We start from the raw sequence: 19,970 nt of genomic DNA, 5'->3' as shown, positions 1-19,970 counted from the left end.
AAAATATATTTGTTTGGCCATCTACACGCCTAATCCCGTATATTCAATTTAGTACTTTTGTGAATGTTGTACTTGCAAATCAAGATGTACATGCAATTAAAATATAGCTTAAGTTGATACATGCAACTCAACCTTGAGAATAAAAGTCATGATAATAACTTTAAACTTCTAATTAAGGATGGAAAATTTTGCACATGTGTGTGTGTGTTTGTGTGTGCAATTTTTTCCACATGGTGTTAATAGTAACTCTAAAAGGGTTTTGTGGGGGGGGGGGGGGGGGATGTGGGTAATAAAGCATACACGTATGGTGGTCTGCATGCTCAATCTAAGGGGATTAAAATCCTATGAGTCTAAAAAATGTTATAAAAGATTAAGTGGTCTTACATGACAAAATATATTTACGTTAAAGGAACTTTTAAAATCTAGAACATGGTACATGAAGGGTCTATCTAATATTTAAAGTTGTGTAAGAAGGGTTTAAAAAAATACCTCTCAAATGCCATTGATTTATATGCATTCCATGTACTAGTCTTTGTCATAGTGAATAGCTAAGATTTTACAAATGTTGAAATGCAAATCATATATTACATGACATCTTAGTCACATTTATTGTTATGAAATGTAATGCTCGTGACCTTATAACACAAATTAGCATATATGCCTTATAACTTTTGGAGAAAATGCTTATGTTATATATGGAAGGCTTTCCATCTTAGGCACTTGTGTAGCATGATAATAAGTAAAGGACCATGGGATCCATCAAATGTCATTCGTGTAACAAAAGTAGTACTTATGTAAACCTACTTGACTGACATGAATTTTCAAATCTTTGACAAGTATTTTAGTAATAGAGGTTACATGGTCACATGTGCAAAAACTACTATATCCTTTCCATGCAATTGCTGATAACTAAAACCCCATATGATCCATAAAAGGTCTTTCATATGACTTTTATAACTCTTGGCCTTCTTATTTAGCTACTTGCTTGTTGGGCAATCTTGTCATGACCACTGTGAAAGACCCTACGAAGTTTTACATCATGTGTATGGAAACATATTAGAGATAGTCATTATCATGCCTAATAATTATCCAAAATCACATTGATTTTGTCATAGTTTTCCTTATGATCAGTTGATCAAATTTGCAAAAGCGTGATTATGCATTAGATTTTCCAAAAATTTACATGCTACATGCTACTGAATTTTTTGTATTTTAGGATACTTTGATGGAAACCTGGGTCCACAATACAAGTGCATCTATTGAAATGTGGTATGCATGAAAGGAGCCGTTTAACCCCTTGTCATTGTTTCACTCTAGTAAAGCATCAAGGTATGTGACAAAAAGCCTAAAGGGAAAGGTAGAAGGTCCACTTTGATAAGAACTCCAAAAGACACATTTTAATGTTTTAAGTATAGTATCTCACAACATTCGATCATCAAGAATCATAATAGAACATTCCTTTGGTTTAGAGGCTGTGTTTCTAAGTTTGTCTTTGTAGGTAAATCTATCGCCATTCATGAATTGGATTGGAAGGAGTAACGTATTAACTGTGGTGACGCGTAAAGGATGATGGATCTTACACGAAAGCTATCAGCACACTAGATAAGTGAAATTGGACAATGGATAGAAAAGTGTGATGATCAGTACCTTCAGAAGGTTATGATTAGCAGGGAGATAAAACTATGGCTTCTGCAGAACCTTGGCATTGACTGTGGCCGGGGGTGATCACAGACGAAATAATAAGAAACGATGGCAAGAAGGCGGGCACAAACACCGGAGCAAGAATGACAGGGCCTAAGAAAACAGTTGTGGCGTTTGAGGGCGCGGGAGAAAAGAGGCAGCTGGAGGATTCCGAGGTGGGGAGTTTATATATATATATATATATATATATTTGTATGCAATCAAGCACTCGGAAGCGGAGGATGGCCAAATCCCACACACAAAATATGTCGACTGCTTTGATGTCGTCGGGAACGGCACAGAGAGAGAGAGAGAGAGAGAGGAGAGAGAGAGAGGGTTTAGGCCCCAGGGTTGAGTTTGTGTACACGGATGAGATGACTGATGACTGCTGTGACAAAATGAAGTACCTGCTGCCTAAGGAAGCTTGCCGAATCGGACGTCATATACATTTAGCAGATGAGAGAGAGAGACAGAGTGTGTGTGTGTGTGTGTGTGTGCGCGCGCGCGCCCGTGTGATCTAGCAAGCTGTTACAGTAATTATGCTGCAGATTGGAGGCTAACATTGCATGCGGGTTGATTAGAGATAACCAGGGTTAATTAACCAACAGCACGTCGACACAGAGAGAGAGAGAGAGAGAGAGAGAGAGAGAGCGCGAGCGAGTCCCGAGGGCGATGCTTCTTCCCATGAGGAGTGTTTGACCGTGAGGCGACAACACGTGGAGCTGCATGGGGGCAGAGCATGGGGCAGCGTGCCCTCGGATGTGATTACATTATCAAATCGGATTACCCTAAAAAAAGAGGCTTCCAAATTCCAAATAATATTTCATTCAATTTAATAAGTACTACTTCCCAGCGATGCTGCGATGGCCGATGGGGGGCACACACCTTCAACATACAGCGAGAGAGAGAGAGAGAGAGAGAGAGCGAGATTGTCTTTTGCCGAAGAGACGTGTACTGTCGGAATGAACGTCCCTCTTTTTCTCTTATTGTGATAAAAATCAACCTACCCACACAAGCCTATCTTCTTCTCTTCCTTCTCTCGGCCTCTTACCTATCGTCTCCTCTCAAGCCTCCTCTCCTCCTGCTCCTCTCTCTCTCTCTCTCTTTGTCTTGCCCTCTCGTATACCCATCCATTACCTCTTACAAGCCCTCAGCTTATATATTATCACTGCTACGTCACTGTTTGTAACAATTTCTTCGCTTAAATGAAATCTAGCTAGCTTCAGCCTCCACCAGCTCGTGTGCTCTCCTCCCTCCCTCCTCTCCTTTTGTCTGTCTCTGTCTTTTAACCCTCCATTGATTCTCTCTCTCTCTCTCTCTCTCTCTCTCTCTCTCTCGTACATCCAAGCCATTATCTAGCCTAGAATTACTCTTCTTCTACTGCCCCCTATCCCTCTAGTCTTAATTACCAGCTCTCACTCTTGTTTTAATCTCTTCTGCTTTCTCCCTCATGATTACCATAGTCCAATCAGTAACCCTATTTTCACCATACGATGCCTTCACTCTGTAGTCACCCTAGGTATTCTCCACTGATGAGCCAGGGCGGGTGAAGGGCAGATAAAAATACACACACATACACTGTCCCTCTCCCTCCCTCTCTGTCTTATTGTTATCATCGTCATCTCGTCGTCATCATTATAATCATCACTATCATTAATAATATGCAGCCGGATCAGCGATATAGCTGCGGCATGGCGCCGGACATTCAGGGGAGCAGTGGTACTACAGCTAGTGCTGCTGAAGCCGGAGGTGCCTTTGGGTTGGGAGGCGGAAGCCCACCCGGCCACAGCATATTCGGCCATCATATCATTAACACTGGAGCGGCTGCAGCCACTAATATAATTAACTCCAGCTCAGGGGCAAGCAACACCCCTAACATCAACATAATCCCGAGCCTTCTGAGCCAGCTAACGAGGGAGCATCAGCTGCTGCATCATCCCAATTTACAGCAGCAGCAGCAACTCCAATATGTCCTCTCCCAGGAGGATCATCACCATCTGAGCACGAACGTGCAGCAGCAGCAGCAGCGTGCAGTCATGAACATGAGTAGCGGCAGCAGTGGCTCGCTGCATCAGCAGCAGCAGCAGCAGCGTCATCACCATCTCCTCCTTCTCTCTCAATCGGCCGCCTCTGCGCCTCTCGGCAGCCAGCAATTCCTGCAGCAGCCGCCATCTCTCGGCTTCAGTAGCCATTCAGCGGCCTTCCAGCAGCTGCACCCTGCCAGCCCTGTACGAGCCACCCCCTCTCCCGCTACTGCAGCGGTGCCCCATCCATTTCTTCATCAGCTGGCCACCGTGCAGCAGCAGCAGCAGCAGCAACAGCAACTCTCTTCTCCTAAGGGCCTCAGCCTCGCCATGAAAGCACCTGGCGCACACTTAATTGGGGGTCTGCCATCCCTATCTCCTTATCAACCAGATAGTAATCATTTGATGCAGCTTACGCCGCATCTCCCAGCCTTAACAGGCAGCCATGGAATCAGTTTCCACGGCAGCTCTATTACCCGGCCGGCACCTACTTTACCAGCTGTTGCTGCAGCTGCACCCACCTCCACTGCAGATGAAGCTACTGTGCTGAGGGCTCACGCAGACCATCACATCATCAGTACTGTCGGCGGCATGAAATGGAGAACCAGCCGCTCAGATGCACAGGGATTGGAGGTTGCTTTGTTGAAGTCGCACTCGGAGATATTGATGGAGAGCGGGCGTACTCTCACTATCAAAAATGCAGGCGGAGGAGGAGGAGGCGGAGGCGGAGGAGCTGGCCTCTGGGAAGAAGTTTCCAGGTACCCCCCTCCCTCCTCTCCATGTGGCATTTGCGTCCTCGCTGCGTGCTTAATCGTCGTCCTGCCGCGACTATAAGAACAATATTAACCTGCCTGTTAATTCTGGTTTCCTTCTTTGCCCCATGCTTACCATCGTCACCCTCACCCATCGCCTTAAAAGCTAGCAGCTGGGCATCAGATCTAAAAAGCCAAGGATAGTCTAATCGTGGTTTAGTTATACTTAGCCATGGAACTGAAGAGCTTGACCTAGAGGATAGCCTAATGGTGGTCTAGTCATACTTAGTCACCGAATTCAAGTGCTGTTGACCTATGTAGTTCTTCAGATGTTTCTTCGTCAAGGTACAATGTAACCCTATTTTAATCATCTGTCTATGCATGTCCATTATCTTGTCACAAACCCCTTCATTAAAAGAAACTCCATGTGTGGGGATGCAGCTGGCTAGTGGCTATCAATGTGAGCGTGCATACAGCCATCGGTGTGTGCTTGATATACAATGATACCCATGCAGCATGCTACTTTAGGGACTAGCACCAACTAAATCATGAATACTATTAGAAACATATTCCAATTGCTATAACAAACTACAACATGTCTTTGATCTAGGTAAAATGTTGCAAATACTAGAACCATTAGTTCATTTCTTGAGACCTTGCCTCTTTCAAGCAAGGAAATTTCTATCATCTGACATGTATTTATTAAGTATAGCACTGCAATTTGCTATATTTGGAAGCTCTAGCTGCATCAGCTTGAGGCTTGAGCTTTCATAGTTAGTATGAAAACTAGCAATTTGAGAGCTCTATACTTTGAGCCCTACAACATGTTCCATGAATAGATAACCTTAAAAATGAAGCTTAGTCACTCATATCCTAGGGACTCAGTATGATGGAACCATGCATACATCATGGATTGAAGCTATCCTTAAAATTTCAATTTCCATGGTTTTTGCCTTTAACACACCATGGAACTCACTATGATGGAATCATGTATATAACATGCATTGAAGCTATCTTTACAATTCCAGTTTCCATGGCTTGCCTTAAATGTGGTATCAGTTTCTACATAAACCCCATTGCAACCCCTTTCGTTAAATTTTTATGAAGTTAGCTTATGTAAAAACATCTTGAACTCCCTTAATCCTCATGTATGCTTACATGCTAGCTTTCTTGTTTACCCTTTGTTAGACTTCAAACCCACCGTCAATACATTATCACCTTTAGCTAAGAGAGTTTTGTTAAGAAAACTTCCCAATTGGTTGTAGTCAAGGTTACATTTAGAGATTGATTTGAGCTCCTTTTCTTTGAATGTTAATTAATGTCTCCTACTAAGCCATACAACTACTACCTATGTGTGATTTGTTGGGAAATATCTTACCATTTCCATCCAAGAGTATACACTCCCCAATGTTTGAAGGCTTTGGACAAATATGGTGAAGACAAACATATTGGTAGAATTACGTTTTGGCACATGCTCAACCTCACTAAACTTACAAAAGATAGAGTAATATTCGACAAATTGTGAGTGTGTGCCCAAAATACCCAATAGAATCCCCAGGTAATTCACTATATATGTATACCCTCTATATCACGTGCGTTGAAGGCCTATTTATAAATATTCTTATCTATGAATTTTCTCTTAATAAAACATAACCATTTTCTATTCAATCTATAAGTAACCCCTTTATATGGAACCCTTCTATATGTAAAAAATGTCTAAGACTGCTATTTAAAAAATCCCTTATATTAAACCCATGTGACACATACATATGTTTATGACACACCTCCCTGAGATAGAGTCTCACTCCAACTGTGTGCTTGGTGTAGAGCTTCATGCCTAAACCTTGGAACGTTTGTGCTCTATAGTACAAAAGAACCATGGTAAGAACCTAATCAACAACCTACTATAAATAGAGATACAACTATAGAACCATGAAAATCATCTGCTTTGGATAAGAAGAGGATAACTCATCAAAGATTCCAAATTGAGGAGTCAAATATATAACATAAAACAATTGTCTATCCTTGGAAATATCCATACGTTGTTGATTGCTACGTTGCAAAACTCCCATAGATCTTGATCGTATAGGACTTCAATTCCATAGATCTTAGTTGGACACGTCTTTGAATTTTTCATTCATGACAATATTATACAAAACAATGAACAAGTTCTATGCTATAGGTTTTTATATATGTATGGCATTGATTCATTCCATACCCAAATATATCACCAAAACATCAACATAGGTTGTTCACTTCAGCCTTTATGCTATGAAGGTCAACCTCGCTCATTGTTTTGCGATATACCTTTTATAAGAAGCTTGTAGGACATGCCTTCCACCTTTCAAATTCAAGGTCAAAGTATATGGTAGCTTGCATGTAGCTTGTAGACCATACCCAAAATCTTGTGGATCAAGTCAACAAAGCATAGTCTTGGCATACTAGTTGCACATGGTTTTGTAGGTTGTGACTATAAGAAACTTACATATGATGTAAGCACACTTGGTGTGTAGGTTGCAAGAAGCTTGTAGCAACTCACCCTCAAGCTTGTGGGTCAAGATCCTATGTAGTAGAGCATGCATATAGTTTGTGTAGGACAAACATGTCCAAACCAATGGGTCAAGCCACAAGCTTAAAACTTAGCCTAAACTTGGAGGTATCTTGGAGGTCGTGCTGGCTAGAAGGTATAAACCAAACTTATAACCCACATAAGCTTGGCCTCTAGCTTGTGGGTATATTTTAAGAATGGCTAGATTGTTATGGGCAAGATAGTAAATCCTAGCTTAAACTTTTTGAGGCCAATTCCATATATTTATGTATATTTCTAGAGGTGTGTATAGATAACATATGAGCACAAAAAACACAAGCAATACATAATAAGTATATGAAATGCATAAGTTGATATCCTAGTGCATTTAACATTTGTGTTGATACATCCATTCTTATTTATAGTCAATATCAAGTCATTTAGAGATGCAACTTGCTTCATGAAATCTTTTCTCACCCACAATCCTTGTTTCATACTTGCAAACATATGCCATAGGTTAGGCTAAATCTAGTAGTTCTCCTCCTATTATGGTTTAGACAAGAGGCCAAGTTTTCATTACAAGTGATGCTATGTGGGCTAGAAATTCAAAAGCTAATGTGAGGTATAATGTAGAGGAAGATGAAAGGAACTTTAGCTATAAGAAGAACAAAGTAAACTAGTGATAATATTTGAAGTACATTTGCAAAATGTGGAATAGCAATCATAGTTATTAAGAGTTGTAGGATTCCCATTCTTGAAATCCATGTGATACAATTTGTTTGATCCTCCAATGACTTCTTCATGTTAGTCTTGTCTAATTCTTCACATTAATATTATTCTTAAATTGAGATGGCATATTAGTTTTGGTGCTCCTTTTACTTCTTTTTGTGTGTGTGTTTATGGTCTTCCTATAACATAAATTGATTCATCTTCGTCTCAATGTAAGGCTCTTTCTTTGACCTATTATCATTTCCTTCTTCCAAAAAGTATTCTTGAACATATATTTATACTCTTACTTGACATATTGATTATCAAGTTCGGGTGGTAAAGGACTTAAAAGTACAATATTAGCAATATATTCATCTATATTTAGAAATATATCTACAAATTCACATTATACTTTGCATATTGTTGGAATGGACTATCAAGATAGTGAGAGGCTTCAAATCCAGCTTGAACAACTTGACAAATAGGTAAAAGAAACATTTCTTGGTTGGACAAGAGAACAAGATGTACTATTGATTATGTAGAATTTGGATGAATCACACGCTCAATGTGTTGAATGCGGTATTTGTCCATTTGCAAGGTGATGATGGTTGACATTACAAACTTGGTAATTTTATGTTTGAGAAATCTTCATTTGTTTTCTTTCCCTCACCATTACCAAGGTTTCATATGCCCTTGTTCATAAGGACCAATTTGATTCAATTTTGTTCCAAGCATGAAATCCTTAGCCCTTAAGGTTAGAGAATGAAACTCTTGTAGGTCTTAAGGGGATAAACTAAAGTGTAGAGAAGCATATATAAGGATCCTAGAAAATTAGAGAAAATAATCAATGATCAAATGAGCAATCCATAATCCTTTCTCCAAATAGTAAAGTACTTTGTATCTTTTCCTTCATTTTCTTGATGACAAATGTTTTGCTTATAATGGAGCTACTTGATACGTGACACCATCCTTCTTACAAATCTTCAACTTATTAGATTGGGAGTAAACTAAGTGCTCTTGGACCATGCTCTTGGACTCTCTTATAGACCTCAGAAACCTCCTCAATATTGTAAGTTTTATGGTCAATTGAATGAGACTGACAACATTAAATACATGATCAAGAAGTGATATGCTTGTTGGTGGTGAAGATGCCAATGCAAGAAATAGGTGAACTCAAAATGTGTCATCAACGTAACCTCATGAATCTTAAATGAGTTTGAAATGATTCATTAAGTTAAATTCATGACTATAAACTAAAGGTCTAAAGAAGAGCTTAGTGTGCATAGTAGGAAATGAAGGGAGCCCATTTCCTCAGCTTAAAATGTCACAACATAGTTGGTAAATTGTACCATGAGATGAGGATACACTTATTTATTCATGAATGGGTAGACCTTATATAGGATCATATAGATTTGTTATTTTGTTGACATCTTGCATCAATGAATTCATCTAAGAAGAAGGTAGATGTAATACAGTAGCTAAGTGGTACATGGGTAGAATGAAATGGCGCATTCCTATTACATGCTTGCTTTATCCATGTATTCACTCGTGGAGCTAGAACTAGATTATGAATGAGTACCTAAATTTTGACTCAAGGTAGTTCAATATCATGGGTTTCCAAATCTTCTTGTTATGCATTTTAATGATTTTTTTCCATTAGAGGGCACATTTCAATTAGTACTTAATGACTTGCCTCTCAATATCACATGGAAATTGTCTTTCAACCTCTTGCTTCATGTTTCGTTAGACATTATTTTATAATGAGTACCAAGTGTACAACCTTAGGTTTGATAAGTGAGACTGAGGAACATATCTATTCAGGTCATATGGCCAATAGGGAACACAATGAGATTCCTACATAGTAAAACCTATAGTGTCACCAACACTAACATGTTTGGCTATCCCCAAGTTAAAAGAAAGCCTAGCTACACAAAATGTCAATCAACCAAATTGAGAGAAAGTCCAATTCTGACATTATCAAGAGAGCAACTCCAAAATCTCTATAAGACTAGTAGCATTGGGACTAAATTTCTTGCCAACTAGGCCATGCAATCCTCATCTTTGTTGAGATGTAGAGAGAGAAGATATGAAGAGATGCGATAAAGAGAGAAGAGACGCACCATATACACTTCCAAAGACAGACTACATCATATTGATCACAATCTACATATATATATAGCTAGGTGAGAGCTAGTCTAGATAGGGTGAGCTATATATAGCTCCAACATCCCCACTCAAACAAAGGTATCTAGCTCTAGGGATGAAAAAACCCTTGGGGAGCACAAGGGAAAAGTATGAGCTCATGAAAAGAACATGAATCAATAATTGAAGAGATAGTACATAGATATACATCTTGTTATCTTCAAGGAATTGGTTGTAGTGAATCGTGATAAGTCTGATTCCATGTTGAGATGTAGAGACAAAATACATGCATAGACGCCGTAGGGAGAGAAGAGACACACCATATACACTCCCAAAGACTACATCATATTGATCACAATCTACATATATATAGGTGAGACCTAGTCTAGATAGGGTGAGTTATAAACAGCTCCAACAATCTTCACATTGAAGTTCTTATTCCTAATACTTAAAGTTACTATATTATCTAGGTTAGTCACTTCCATAACAACTAGGAACTTTGTCCTTTGGAAAGCCAAGAATGAAAATATCATGTTAAATGTGCCTCCATATGACAATTATTCCTTTCTATAGTCAAAAAAATTTCATGGGTGCTTTTGCATCTAGCTAGAGGAAATACACTTTCAAAACTAATTGGACCACATGATACCTAAAGGAGGTTATTTGAAGGACCAAGTGGAGGCACATATGAGATCTTGAGTATCACATGTTACAATGGTTATGCACACATGGGATTAGATATTCTTGTATCGTGCATGGCTAGCATTGACTAATATTCATTTGATGCAAAGATACATAGTCACGTTGTAATTTTTCTTCATGCCAACCAATCATGGAGGCTTGTAATGCGCTTACAAGAGTGAATACTCAATTTTCACATGCTTTATTATGCCAATGATGTGTTCCTTTTCTTATATATCTTGCATGAAGAGCTATAGTTAAGGAGGTGAGCCTAACTCCCTTGCCACACTCAAGCTAACAAAGGTTATATCTCATACCTCAAATCCTATGGCCAAGTGAGATTCTTTCTTCATGCCTTAGGGATACTCATATATTTCAACCTCTAAACTATTGGAGAGTGTCACTTGCAACACCTTCGAATAATGTATTATCTTTGCTATGTTAATCATACATCCCATTCAATTTTGTGCAAATTTCACAATAGATATTCACCTTGATGCATGAAATGCCCTTATAATATGAATATTTAGCATGTTTTAGGGTAATTTCATGGAATGTTAATGGACTTTACATAAATCCGTTTTTCTTTCAAAAGCTAAAAGTAAAAAAGGAGCTACCACCAACACTTTTATATTGCATGAAATGCTTCTTCTCTTAAAACACAATTGCGCTTGCTCATGAGATACAAAAATGTTGGTTTAATGAATTACAACATTTTGAGAGTATTATACTAGCACCCATGATAAAAATAATGGTGTTTTTAGTTAAATACATTGTTTGTTGGCATCTCAATGGTCCTCTAATTAGATTATCCTACATTATGGATCCACTTGGGTATCTACAAAAGAGCCCTCAATATTTTTGTCTCAATGCAAAGCCTAATGCAATGTTTCCTTAACAAGGATTCTATTGTAGTCCTTTCAAGAAGAATTAAGATTGATGGACATGACTCTAATAATACATTAATCTAATAGCTAGATTTTATACCATGACAATAAGGGATAGTCATGAGTCCTAATATCTTTGAGATGTATAGTAAGGTGAAAATTGTTGCATACATCAAGAATGAGAAATCATTGTACTTTAGGGGGTTGGTGGTGCTTGGAGACACTCTACTAAGCAACTAGATAAATTTTATGTGGTTTTTGAAGCTCAAATATATGCTAACCTGTGCTCAATAATGATTTATGAGATTTGATTAGTCTACACATAAGGATTGGTTCTTTAAACTTGTTCTTGCAACACATGCAAGAAAGCATTTTTAACATCTGTTTCATGCATGATCCAACCCTTTGACGTAGCAACTACTAGCATAGCCCTCACTGTAGCCATTTTATCCACTAAAGTAAAATTCTCCTCATAATCAATGCCATGAGTTTGTGCAAACCCTTTGGCAAATAGCCTTACCTTATAGCACTCAATTGATTCATTAGATTTATGTTTCACCTTGTAGACCCATTTATAGCCAATAGCTTTCTTACCTTCTAGTAAAGGCACCAAATCCCATGTGTTATTTTCGTTAGTATAGCCATTTCTTCATCCATGGCATTATCCACTATGACCTCAAGATTAGTACACTCTATATCTTGCACAATATTAGCCATGCATGCATATTGATGAGCTACATAGCTATCATATGTCAATCATTGCATATATATAAATGCTTCAAAATAGTGATGATGGAATCATCGCTAATAAGAGTAAGTCGTATTTATATAGAGACAAAACCATACATAAAGTATTGTCTACTCTTGTTGGGCTTACTCTTTAGAAAACCTACATCCCATGTGTGTTCAAAAGGTCATTAAATCCCCCCTTTTCCATGACATTCATGTTGATAAATGACCCCTTCCTCTTTACAAACTTATAGATTTCTCTTAAAAGCTCCTTAAAATAACCCCTACACTCTCATAGGATACTTGCATATTTATTGGTGATCCCATTGAGTATCTAGTTTAGGAGACTTTAAAAAAACTTTAATATTTACATAATGAATTCTACATAGGCTTGAATGTGGTTGTCATATTGGTTAAAGTAGCAAGCTTAGAATAAGGAGATAGTCTCCACAAGGATCTCTATTCTAGAAATACTTTATATAGGATGTTCAGCTTTAAGGTGAGCTAAGAGACTTGTAACTATTCCTATAGGATAGGTTGATGATTGCTCATTTCAAGTGATTTGCATTATAAGTGCAAACATGAACACCTTATATCAACAATTACTTAGGTGCATCATCTTTGAAACTAAAGGGAATAGATATAAATATCTTGAAGTGCTAAACCCTTAAGGAGAACTTCTCTAAGAAACAAGTCTCTTCATGGTCAAGTGAAAATTGGAAAAGAAACTATATAGAGCTCTCAACTTAGTCCCATCATTGTCTTGTGTTTTTATAATATTATAGAGATGAATGAAGATGTGATAATCACTATTCATGTAGTTAACTAAGGCTTAGAATTCTTTCAAGGTCATCATGGGGATTGGAATTGCATGCTCTTTGTACAACTTTCCCTTCCACCAAATATATTTTTGTTAACACTCCAATAGATCTCCAAAGATAAGGAGGATGTTAGTTAGGCTAGATTATGTCTAGTTTTGTTTGTTATTGTGAATTGGGTTTTAAACTATGGCCTTCTTGGGGGATTGGGTATGGGTGAGGGCCACCTTAGGGATTTATTACTAGATAAGGAATCCACTATGCTTAGAGTTATATGTTTGGCTTAATCAACTACTTTATTCTAAACCCTAGGCTTATTTTGGATCCAATCCACATTCCTTACACAAGAGTTTGTATTTCGAAGTTATAATTTAGTTAGATAGGGATTTACTTCATTAGAATTGATATAAGAGGATCTTGCTTTCTTAGCCTTGGGTGTGGATCCTGTTAACTTTGATCACACTTGGTAAATATCCCTCTACATTACCACTTTAGTCATGGCTAAAAGGAATGATGGCTAATTTGACACATCCTTTGTAATTGGGATCTTACTATTTGGGAATATTCATAAAGGAGGGTCTAGATCTTTTGGGTCTTACATGTAAATTGTAAAAGTTAAGAGGAGTAACAACATCCTCTCTTCTCTTTTTCTTCGTGCTTAATTTTCTCTAAAATCATTAAGAGTGCTATGATGGATTGTTCATATAGATGTGTTAAGAAGTCTTAGTTGACTAGGAGTCGAAATAATAAGAAGTAGAAGTATGTAGTTGTTTCAAAGGCCTGATAGATAGGACACCTCATGAAAGTGTTGTACATATTAAGCCTATGCTGATTGATCCTATATCTTAGGAGAAGGAAACAATGCATTTAATGTTGTTTTAGTCTTGTGAAATACATGTAACATCACTATAAATCTTTGTATCAATTGTTTTTTGGGTCATGATTCCTTGGTTAATTGCTATTTGTTTATTTTCATATTATCTCTATTAGCTATCACTTTTTACTTTGAGGATGAAATCTCTACGGTTTTAATGGTTATGTAGTGAACCTAACATTAGGCGTAAGGCCTTACAATGGGTTTTTTTTTTTGGCAATGGGGGTTGTCCACGAAACCTAGGTCCCTCTTTCATTACATTTAGGGATTTAATAAGATCTTGCTCTTGTTAGCTACCTTACTATTGTGCAACAATATCCACGGAAACAAAAGAATGCTTACTCTAGGATAAGAATATTCTAGGCAATACTTCTAGTTTTCTAAGACTTAAACTTGGGAAAGTTAGTCATAAATATATGTGTGCATCACACGTGGGTTCAAAATACAGTATTTTTAAAATACCATTTTTTTACATTGCTAGCATACAAAAGGATAAAGGGATTATTTACAAATTGAATAGAAAAGGGCTATGTTTTACTTAGGAAAAATTCATAGGTGAGGATATTTATAAATAGGCTGTGAATGCATGTGATGTAGAGAATATACATATAGTAACTTTCTTGAGGACTCAAAGCAAGCACACCATAATAGTGAGGGTTTTGTAGCTTTTCTTGGATATAATAAATGTCTAGCATGGTAGGCTATGATATTCTAGAGCTAACCATGGCTTAGATGTGATTACTATGTAGGTGGATCAATATTATAAGCTATCAAGAAGTAGCATATTGGGGGAGGGGTTCATTCTATGTAAACACTTATGCTCTAAGACTACTTCAAAATATGTGAATATAAATCTTGAACGATATTTATTTTGAAGATTAAAAAAGTTGTTTTTTTAAGACCCGGATAGTGCACTTACATAATTTGAGTGAATTAGATTCACCTCAACTTTCTCTATCATGTGTTTCTCATAGTGATGATATCTTACTTTCCCTAAGTTTAAAGCACATGGTTCTATATAGGAATGAGATAAGGCTTTAGATAATATTAAGGATGCCATTATGATGCTTGAGTAGGTTTGTTTATCCTTAGAGGTCCTTGTAGTACATCACTAGTGAAAAATAATAGCTATAATTCGTTGGTGTTTAGATGGACTTATATCAAGCATAAGTTAGATGCTTATGTAGGGATTTGTTGGGCAAGAAATATTGTAGAATGTGAAATATTTGGGTTTAGAGTTCAGCTTGTGCACTATAGGGATGTAGTGGCTCATTAGAGTGCTAGAGGACATCAAATAGAAGTTGAACCACTAGAGGTAGGCTTTTCAGTTTCAAATGACCACCCGCTGCAAAATGTCAATAAGGTTGAAGTAATGCATGCATTGGTTGGAGCACCATTAGGCGCATGATTCGTAGTATATATCACCCTAATTCGGCTCATTAGAGTGCTAGAGGACATCAAATAGAAGTTGAACCACTAGAGGTAGGCTTTTCAGTTTCAAATGACCACCCGCTGCAAAATGTCAATAAGGTTGAAGTAATGCATGCATTGGTTGGAGCACCATTAGGCGCATGATTCGTAGTATATATCACCCTAATTCAGCAATCCTCATGGCAAAATAGGGAGAACGTCAATATCACCCGGTGGAGAATCGAGATCCGTTATGTAACATCCAGGGAGACATTATATATCTTAATACGTTACTTCCTATTGGCACTTCTTATTTCCTGAATGGTGCAGATATTGTGCTGAATTAGAGTAACCTCGGTACGGGATCAGTCGGAAGGGTCACATCCTATATTAACTAGAAGCGAAGGTTGACCAAGGTAACGTTACTTTAGAGGTAGTAGCCTGGAGGGTCCTTCCTCTAGATATTAGTGCTTTGATGGGATTGCAGCCTGACAGAAGTCACTATTAAGAAGATCCATATATCATCAACCCCAAGCTCAGGAATTTATATTTATTTCATTAGGGACACGTTCCCGCTGTAGTGGCTTCATCACCCCGTTTGGAAGAGTGTTTACCACTGAATACTGTTTGTCTTTGTAGCTCACACTAGTTAAAAGTATGTCCTTGATCACTCTCGTGAGCTGTGGATTGACTCTTTGAGGCTGTTCTCTGCATCAGCTGTGAAGCATATGTGAGACTGATCAGCAGCTCAACTGACACAAGACTCTAATTTCTGACGCTCTCACACTTTGAGGTTGGTGCTTAAGGATGTCTTGTGCTTCCTCTGCATGTCTGATGAAGTCCAGAGCTGTCGAGCTTTCACGTTCGACTAAGTGTGCCTGAGTTGAGAGAGAGAGACAGACAGACAGACAGAATTCAATAGTGTCATCATGAGAAGTCACATATACACATGTTAGTAAGCCGTGACCGCACGGTTGGATAAATATGGTGACACAAGGCTCTCTGTGCACTACTTCAGCTTGGAGTACACCCCATGCCTAGCTAGGTGTAGTTTGGGGGGATGGAGCTGCTTGCTAGAGGCTCCCTATCCCCAGCTGCACCTAGCTAGGTATGTGGTGCCTCTTGAGCAAAAGCTAATGATGCTATCATAATTCCTAGTGCGGACATTATAGTGGGAATTTGCTACAACTTGTTAAAGCTCTTTTTTATGTCAATTTTAAAGGGAGTGACATATTGTACTTCTTCACAAATTAGATACTTTACATGATTGTACATTGTATGAAAGTAATAGATTTTTTCGTGTTTTTCAAAACTCTTTAATTAAATCATTTGCCATTGATCAAATAAATGATTTGTATAGGTTGTTAAAAGATTTTATGCTGAGTTGGATTGTTATCTTTCTTGTTGATTGTTTATATTTTGATCTTGGTATTATCCTTCATATTCTTGCTATAAATGTGTCCATGGATTAAATCAGTGATTAAGTAGGTTGTAATATATTTTGAAGAGCCTTTCTTCTATGTTGTGTGATCAATCTATCTCTCTAGCATACAAAGCTAGTCTCATGTATATGGGTATTTTAAAAAGATGGTAGGTTGATTACTATGCATGTCTATAAGATCATATTGAATCATTATTTTTCTTTCAATTGTTGATAATTTATTAATTGTTGTTGAATTGAAAATTTCTCATGAGGATGCTCACTAGATGTGTACCTTTATTGAATTATTAAAATTTTTCATTCTTATTGAATTGAAATTTTGTGATGAGGATGCCCACTAAATGTGCATCTTTGTGTTGTTATAGGAAGCTACAAGAAATGGGATACTCAATGAGTGCAAGTCAATGCATGGAGAAGTACGAGAACATTCAAAGAATGTATAGTTCAAAACATGATGGGAAGGATCACTATGGCTCTATTAGTGAGAACAATGTGGAAACACCCAATAACATGACGACCACCTCCAATCATCACAACAAGATTGTCATCAACAACACTACTAATGATAATAGTAGTGCTTCAAATGGTAGCATGAATCAACACAAAGAAATTGTTGCCCATGGAGTTTCATTGACAAAAAATTATAATGCTTTGAACATGTCTTCTGAGAGTTCAAAAGAAGAAAAGGAGCATGATGTTGTTGATTCAAGGAAAGATGACAAAGAAGAGATAGGAGAAGAAGAAGAAGAACAACAACAACAAACAAACCAAGAAGAAGAAAAATTACAGGAGGAGGAAGAAGGAGATGAGGAAGAGGAGGACAATGAGCAACATGGAGGTCATGATGAGGGTGAGGATGAAGGTGAGGGTGTTCAATATAAAAAGAAGAAAAAGAGAAGGAGAATTGTAGAGGAACAAGTAGGTGCATGTGATGATTATGCACAAAGAAGGAAGTTTTCCAATCACTCTCCTTCTAGAACCTTTTTTGAGAAGCTCACACGCCAGATAATGGATAAGCAAGAGACATTGCATAAGGTGTTTTTGGACACAATAGAGAAGAGAGAGAGGGAGAGAATGATGAGGGATGAAGCATATAGAAGGCAAGAGACAGCAAGGTTGAACAGGGAGCAACAGATAAGAGCACAAGAAGTAGCTTTGACAGCTGCAAGGGATGCAGCCTTGATCTCTTTCTTGCAAAAAGCATCAGGGCATGAGCTTCAAATAACAGCAATATCTCCTCATGATGTCACAAGTAAGTTCGGAACTTTGATTATGTCATCTAAAGAAACAAACCCTCTTCATCAGCATGAAGCCCATCTAGCTTCAACTCATCCCAATAGTAATGTTCTCAGCGCTAATGATGTAGATGATAAGCTAGATACAAGTAGTGGTGGGGATCTCAATACAAGAAGATGGCCTAAAGTGGAAGTGCATGCTTTAATAAGGCTACGTAGTGGCATGGAGCCTCGATTTCGTGAGGCTGGGCCCAAAGCTCATCTTTGGCAAGAGATATCTACATCCATGGCATGCATGGGCTTCACACGTAGCCCTAAGCGATGTAAAGAAAAATGGGAAAACATCAACAAATACTTCAAGAAGACCAAAGATAGTAGTAAAAAGCGACCAGAGAATGCAAAGACTTGCCCCTATTTTCATCAATTGGATACATTATATCAACGTGGGATCTTAGCTTCATCAAGCACCCATACCCATCATGGGAGTGTAGGAGGTAAGCACCTACTAATAGAGGCCAATGATCAACAATCTCAACAAAAGCTTTTAGAGTATCACCCATCACAAAACATGGACAATATTGATGATGGAAAAATAGTCACCCTAGACAAAGTACTTGTTGATCATCATGATAACTCTAGTAGCTGCTTTGATGCCCCATCCTCAACTAATCATGATTCAAGCCTTTCAAGTATGAGAATGTCCAAATCAAAGTCTTTGCAGATGGATATGTTTGTTAAAGATATCCTTGAGCTTCAACAACAACAACATCAAAAGCTTGTGGATGAGTATGATAGAATGGAGCAAGCCCAAGAGCTAAGAGAGCTATCTGAGAGACAACAACACCAACAACAACATCATCACCACCACCACCATCATCATCTACAACACCATGAGTCCTCTTCCCATCCAAGTATTGTTCATGATAATTCTACCCTCATGGCCCTTGTTCATAAGTTGACTGGTGATTCTTCTGATCTTACTATGTCTGCTCCATCTAGCATGGATTGATTTGTCCTTTCCTTACTCTATTTGTACCCATGGATTGTTAGTCATGTGATTCATTTCCATGTTAATGTACAATATGGGGCTTGTACAACATCACAATAACAACATTGAGCTTTTTATGCTTAGTTTAGCTCAAGATTTTATTAATGTCCAAGTTCTACTAAGTGTGTGTGGTTGCAACTCATTATATAGTCCATGTATGTATATATGTTTGTAAGCCCGTAGATAAGAATGATGTTTGTATAGTCTATGTACGTACATTTGTTTGTAAGCCCATACAAACGAATGATGTGCACATTAAGGTATGAATGTATGTATATGGGAGCCTATCACTATCAACGCGTGCGTGCATGTCTGCGCGCACACGAGTGCATGCATGCATGCTCGAATGCTCTTGGTGTAAGAGAGAGGTGGAGCCTCACTTATTATGGATTTATGATGGGTCTCTAGGCTTACAAGAGTGCGTTCCATTGCGTACCTTGTCCAAGCGATTCTAGCTTCTGGATTCCTTGCTCGGGTTAAGTTCCTGTAGCTCTATGACTCTGCTCGGCACGACAAATATAACAAGGCTTTCACAGTTGACCATTTTCGTACTTTATACTCGCCGCATCCACCTCTTGTCTGGCATGCCTTCGCCAAGCAATCCTGGCTTTTCGATTCGTGCTATAAGTTAGACTGCCAGCCATCGAGACTATTTGACATTATACATATCGCGATTCACATCCGGCCATTTTCATACTTCTGCTTTGGATGTACTCATACACACAATTTCACTCAACCTTCGTGTTGTTTTTGGTTTAAACTTCTCCTTGCTAGGGCCCAGATTGTACATTAGGGTAATCAATAGCCAAAATTAGAAGCGCGCAATGTTACACACACATGCATGCCAGCCACACCTACACACGTACAACACATATATATGTGCATTATTATGAAGGCATGGATAATAGACTACTCACTAATTTTTGAGTTGACTACTCACTAATTTTTGAGTTTACTTACAACCCCCTTGGTTCCCTCACAAATAAGTTGACTTGGCTTTGATCCAAATAAATG

General features: G+C 38.2%; 1 protein-coding gene across 1 annotated transcript; it reads left to right on the top strand.

Annotated features, from left to right (window-relative positions):
- Nucleotides 1-2,624: 2,624 nt before the first annotated feature.
- On the top strand, nucleotides 2,625-19,050 carry LOC148036063 (uncharacterized). The gene is made up of 2 exons (XM_087678068.1): nucleotides 2,625-4,462; nucleotides 17,039-19,050. Exons 1-2 carry the CDS (start codon nucleotides 3,342-3,344, stop codon nucleotides 18,915-18,917), a joined length of 3,000 nt encoding a protein of 999 aa, XP_087534194.1. The 5' UTR covers nucleotides 2,625-3,341; the 3' UTR covers nucleotides 18,918-19,050.
- Nucleotides 19,051-19,970: the final 920 nt, after the last annotated feature.

The sequence above is a fragment of the Lygodium microphyllum genome, chromosome 5 (assembly GCF_053477565.2).
Source record: "Lygodium microphyllum isolate KBCC chromosome 5, Lygodium_microphyllum_v1.1.10, whole genome shotgun sequence".
NCBI classification, from domain to species: domain Eukaryota; kingdom Viridiplantae; phylum Streptophyta; class Polypodiopsida; order Schizaeales; family Lygodiaceae; genus Lygodium; species Lygodium microphyllum.
Note: the sequence above shows the minus strand (reverse complement) of the source record. Positions and strands in the feature narration are given on the sequence as shown.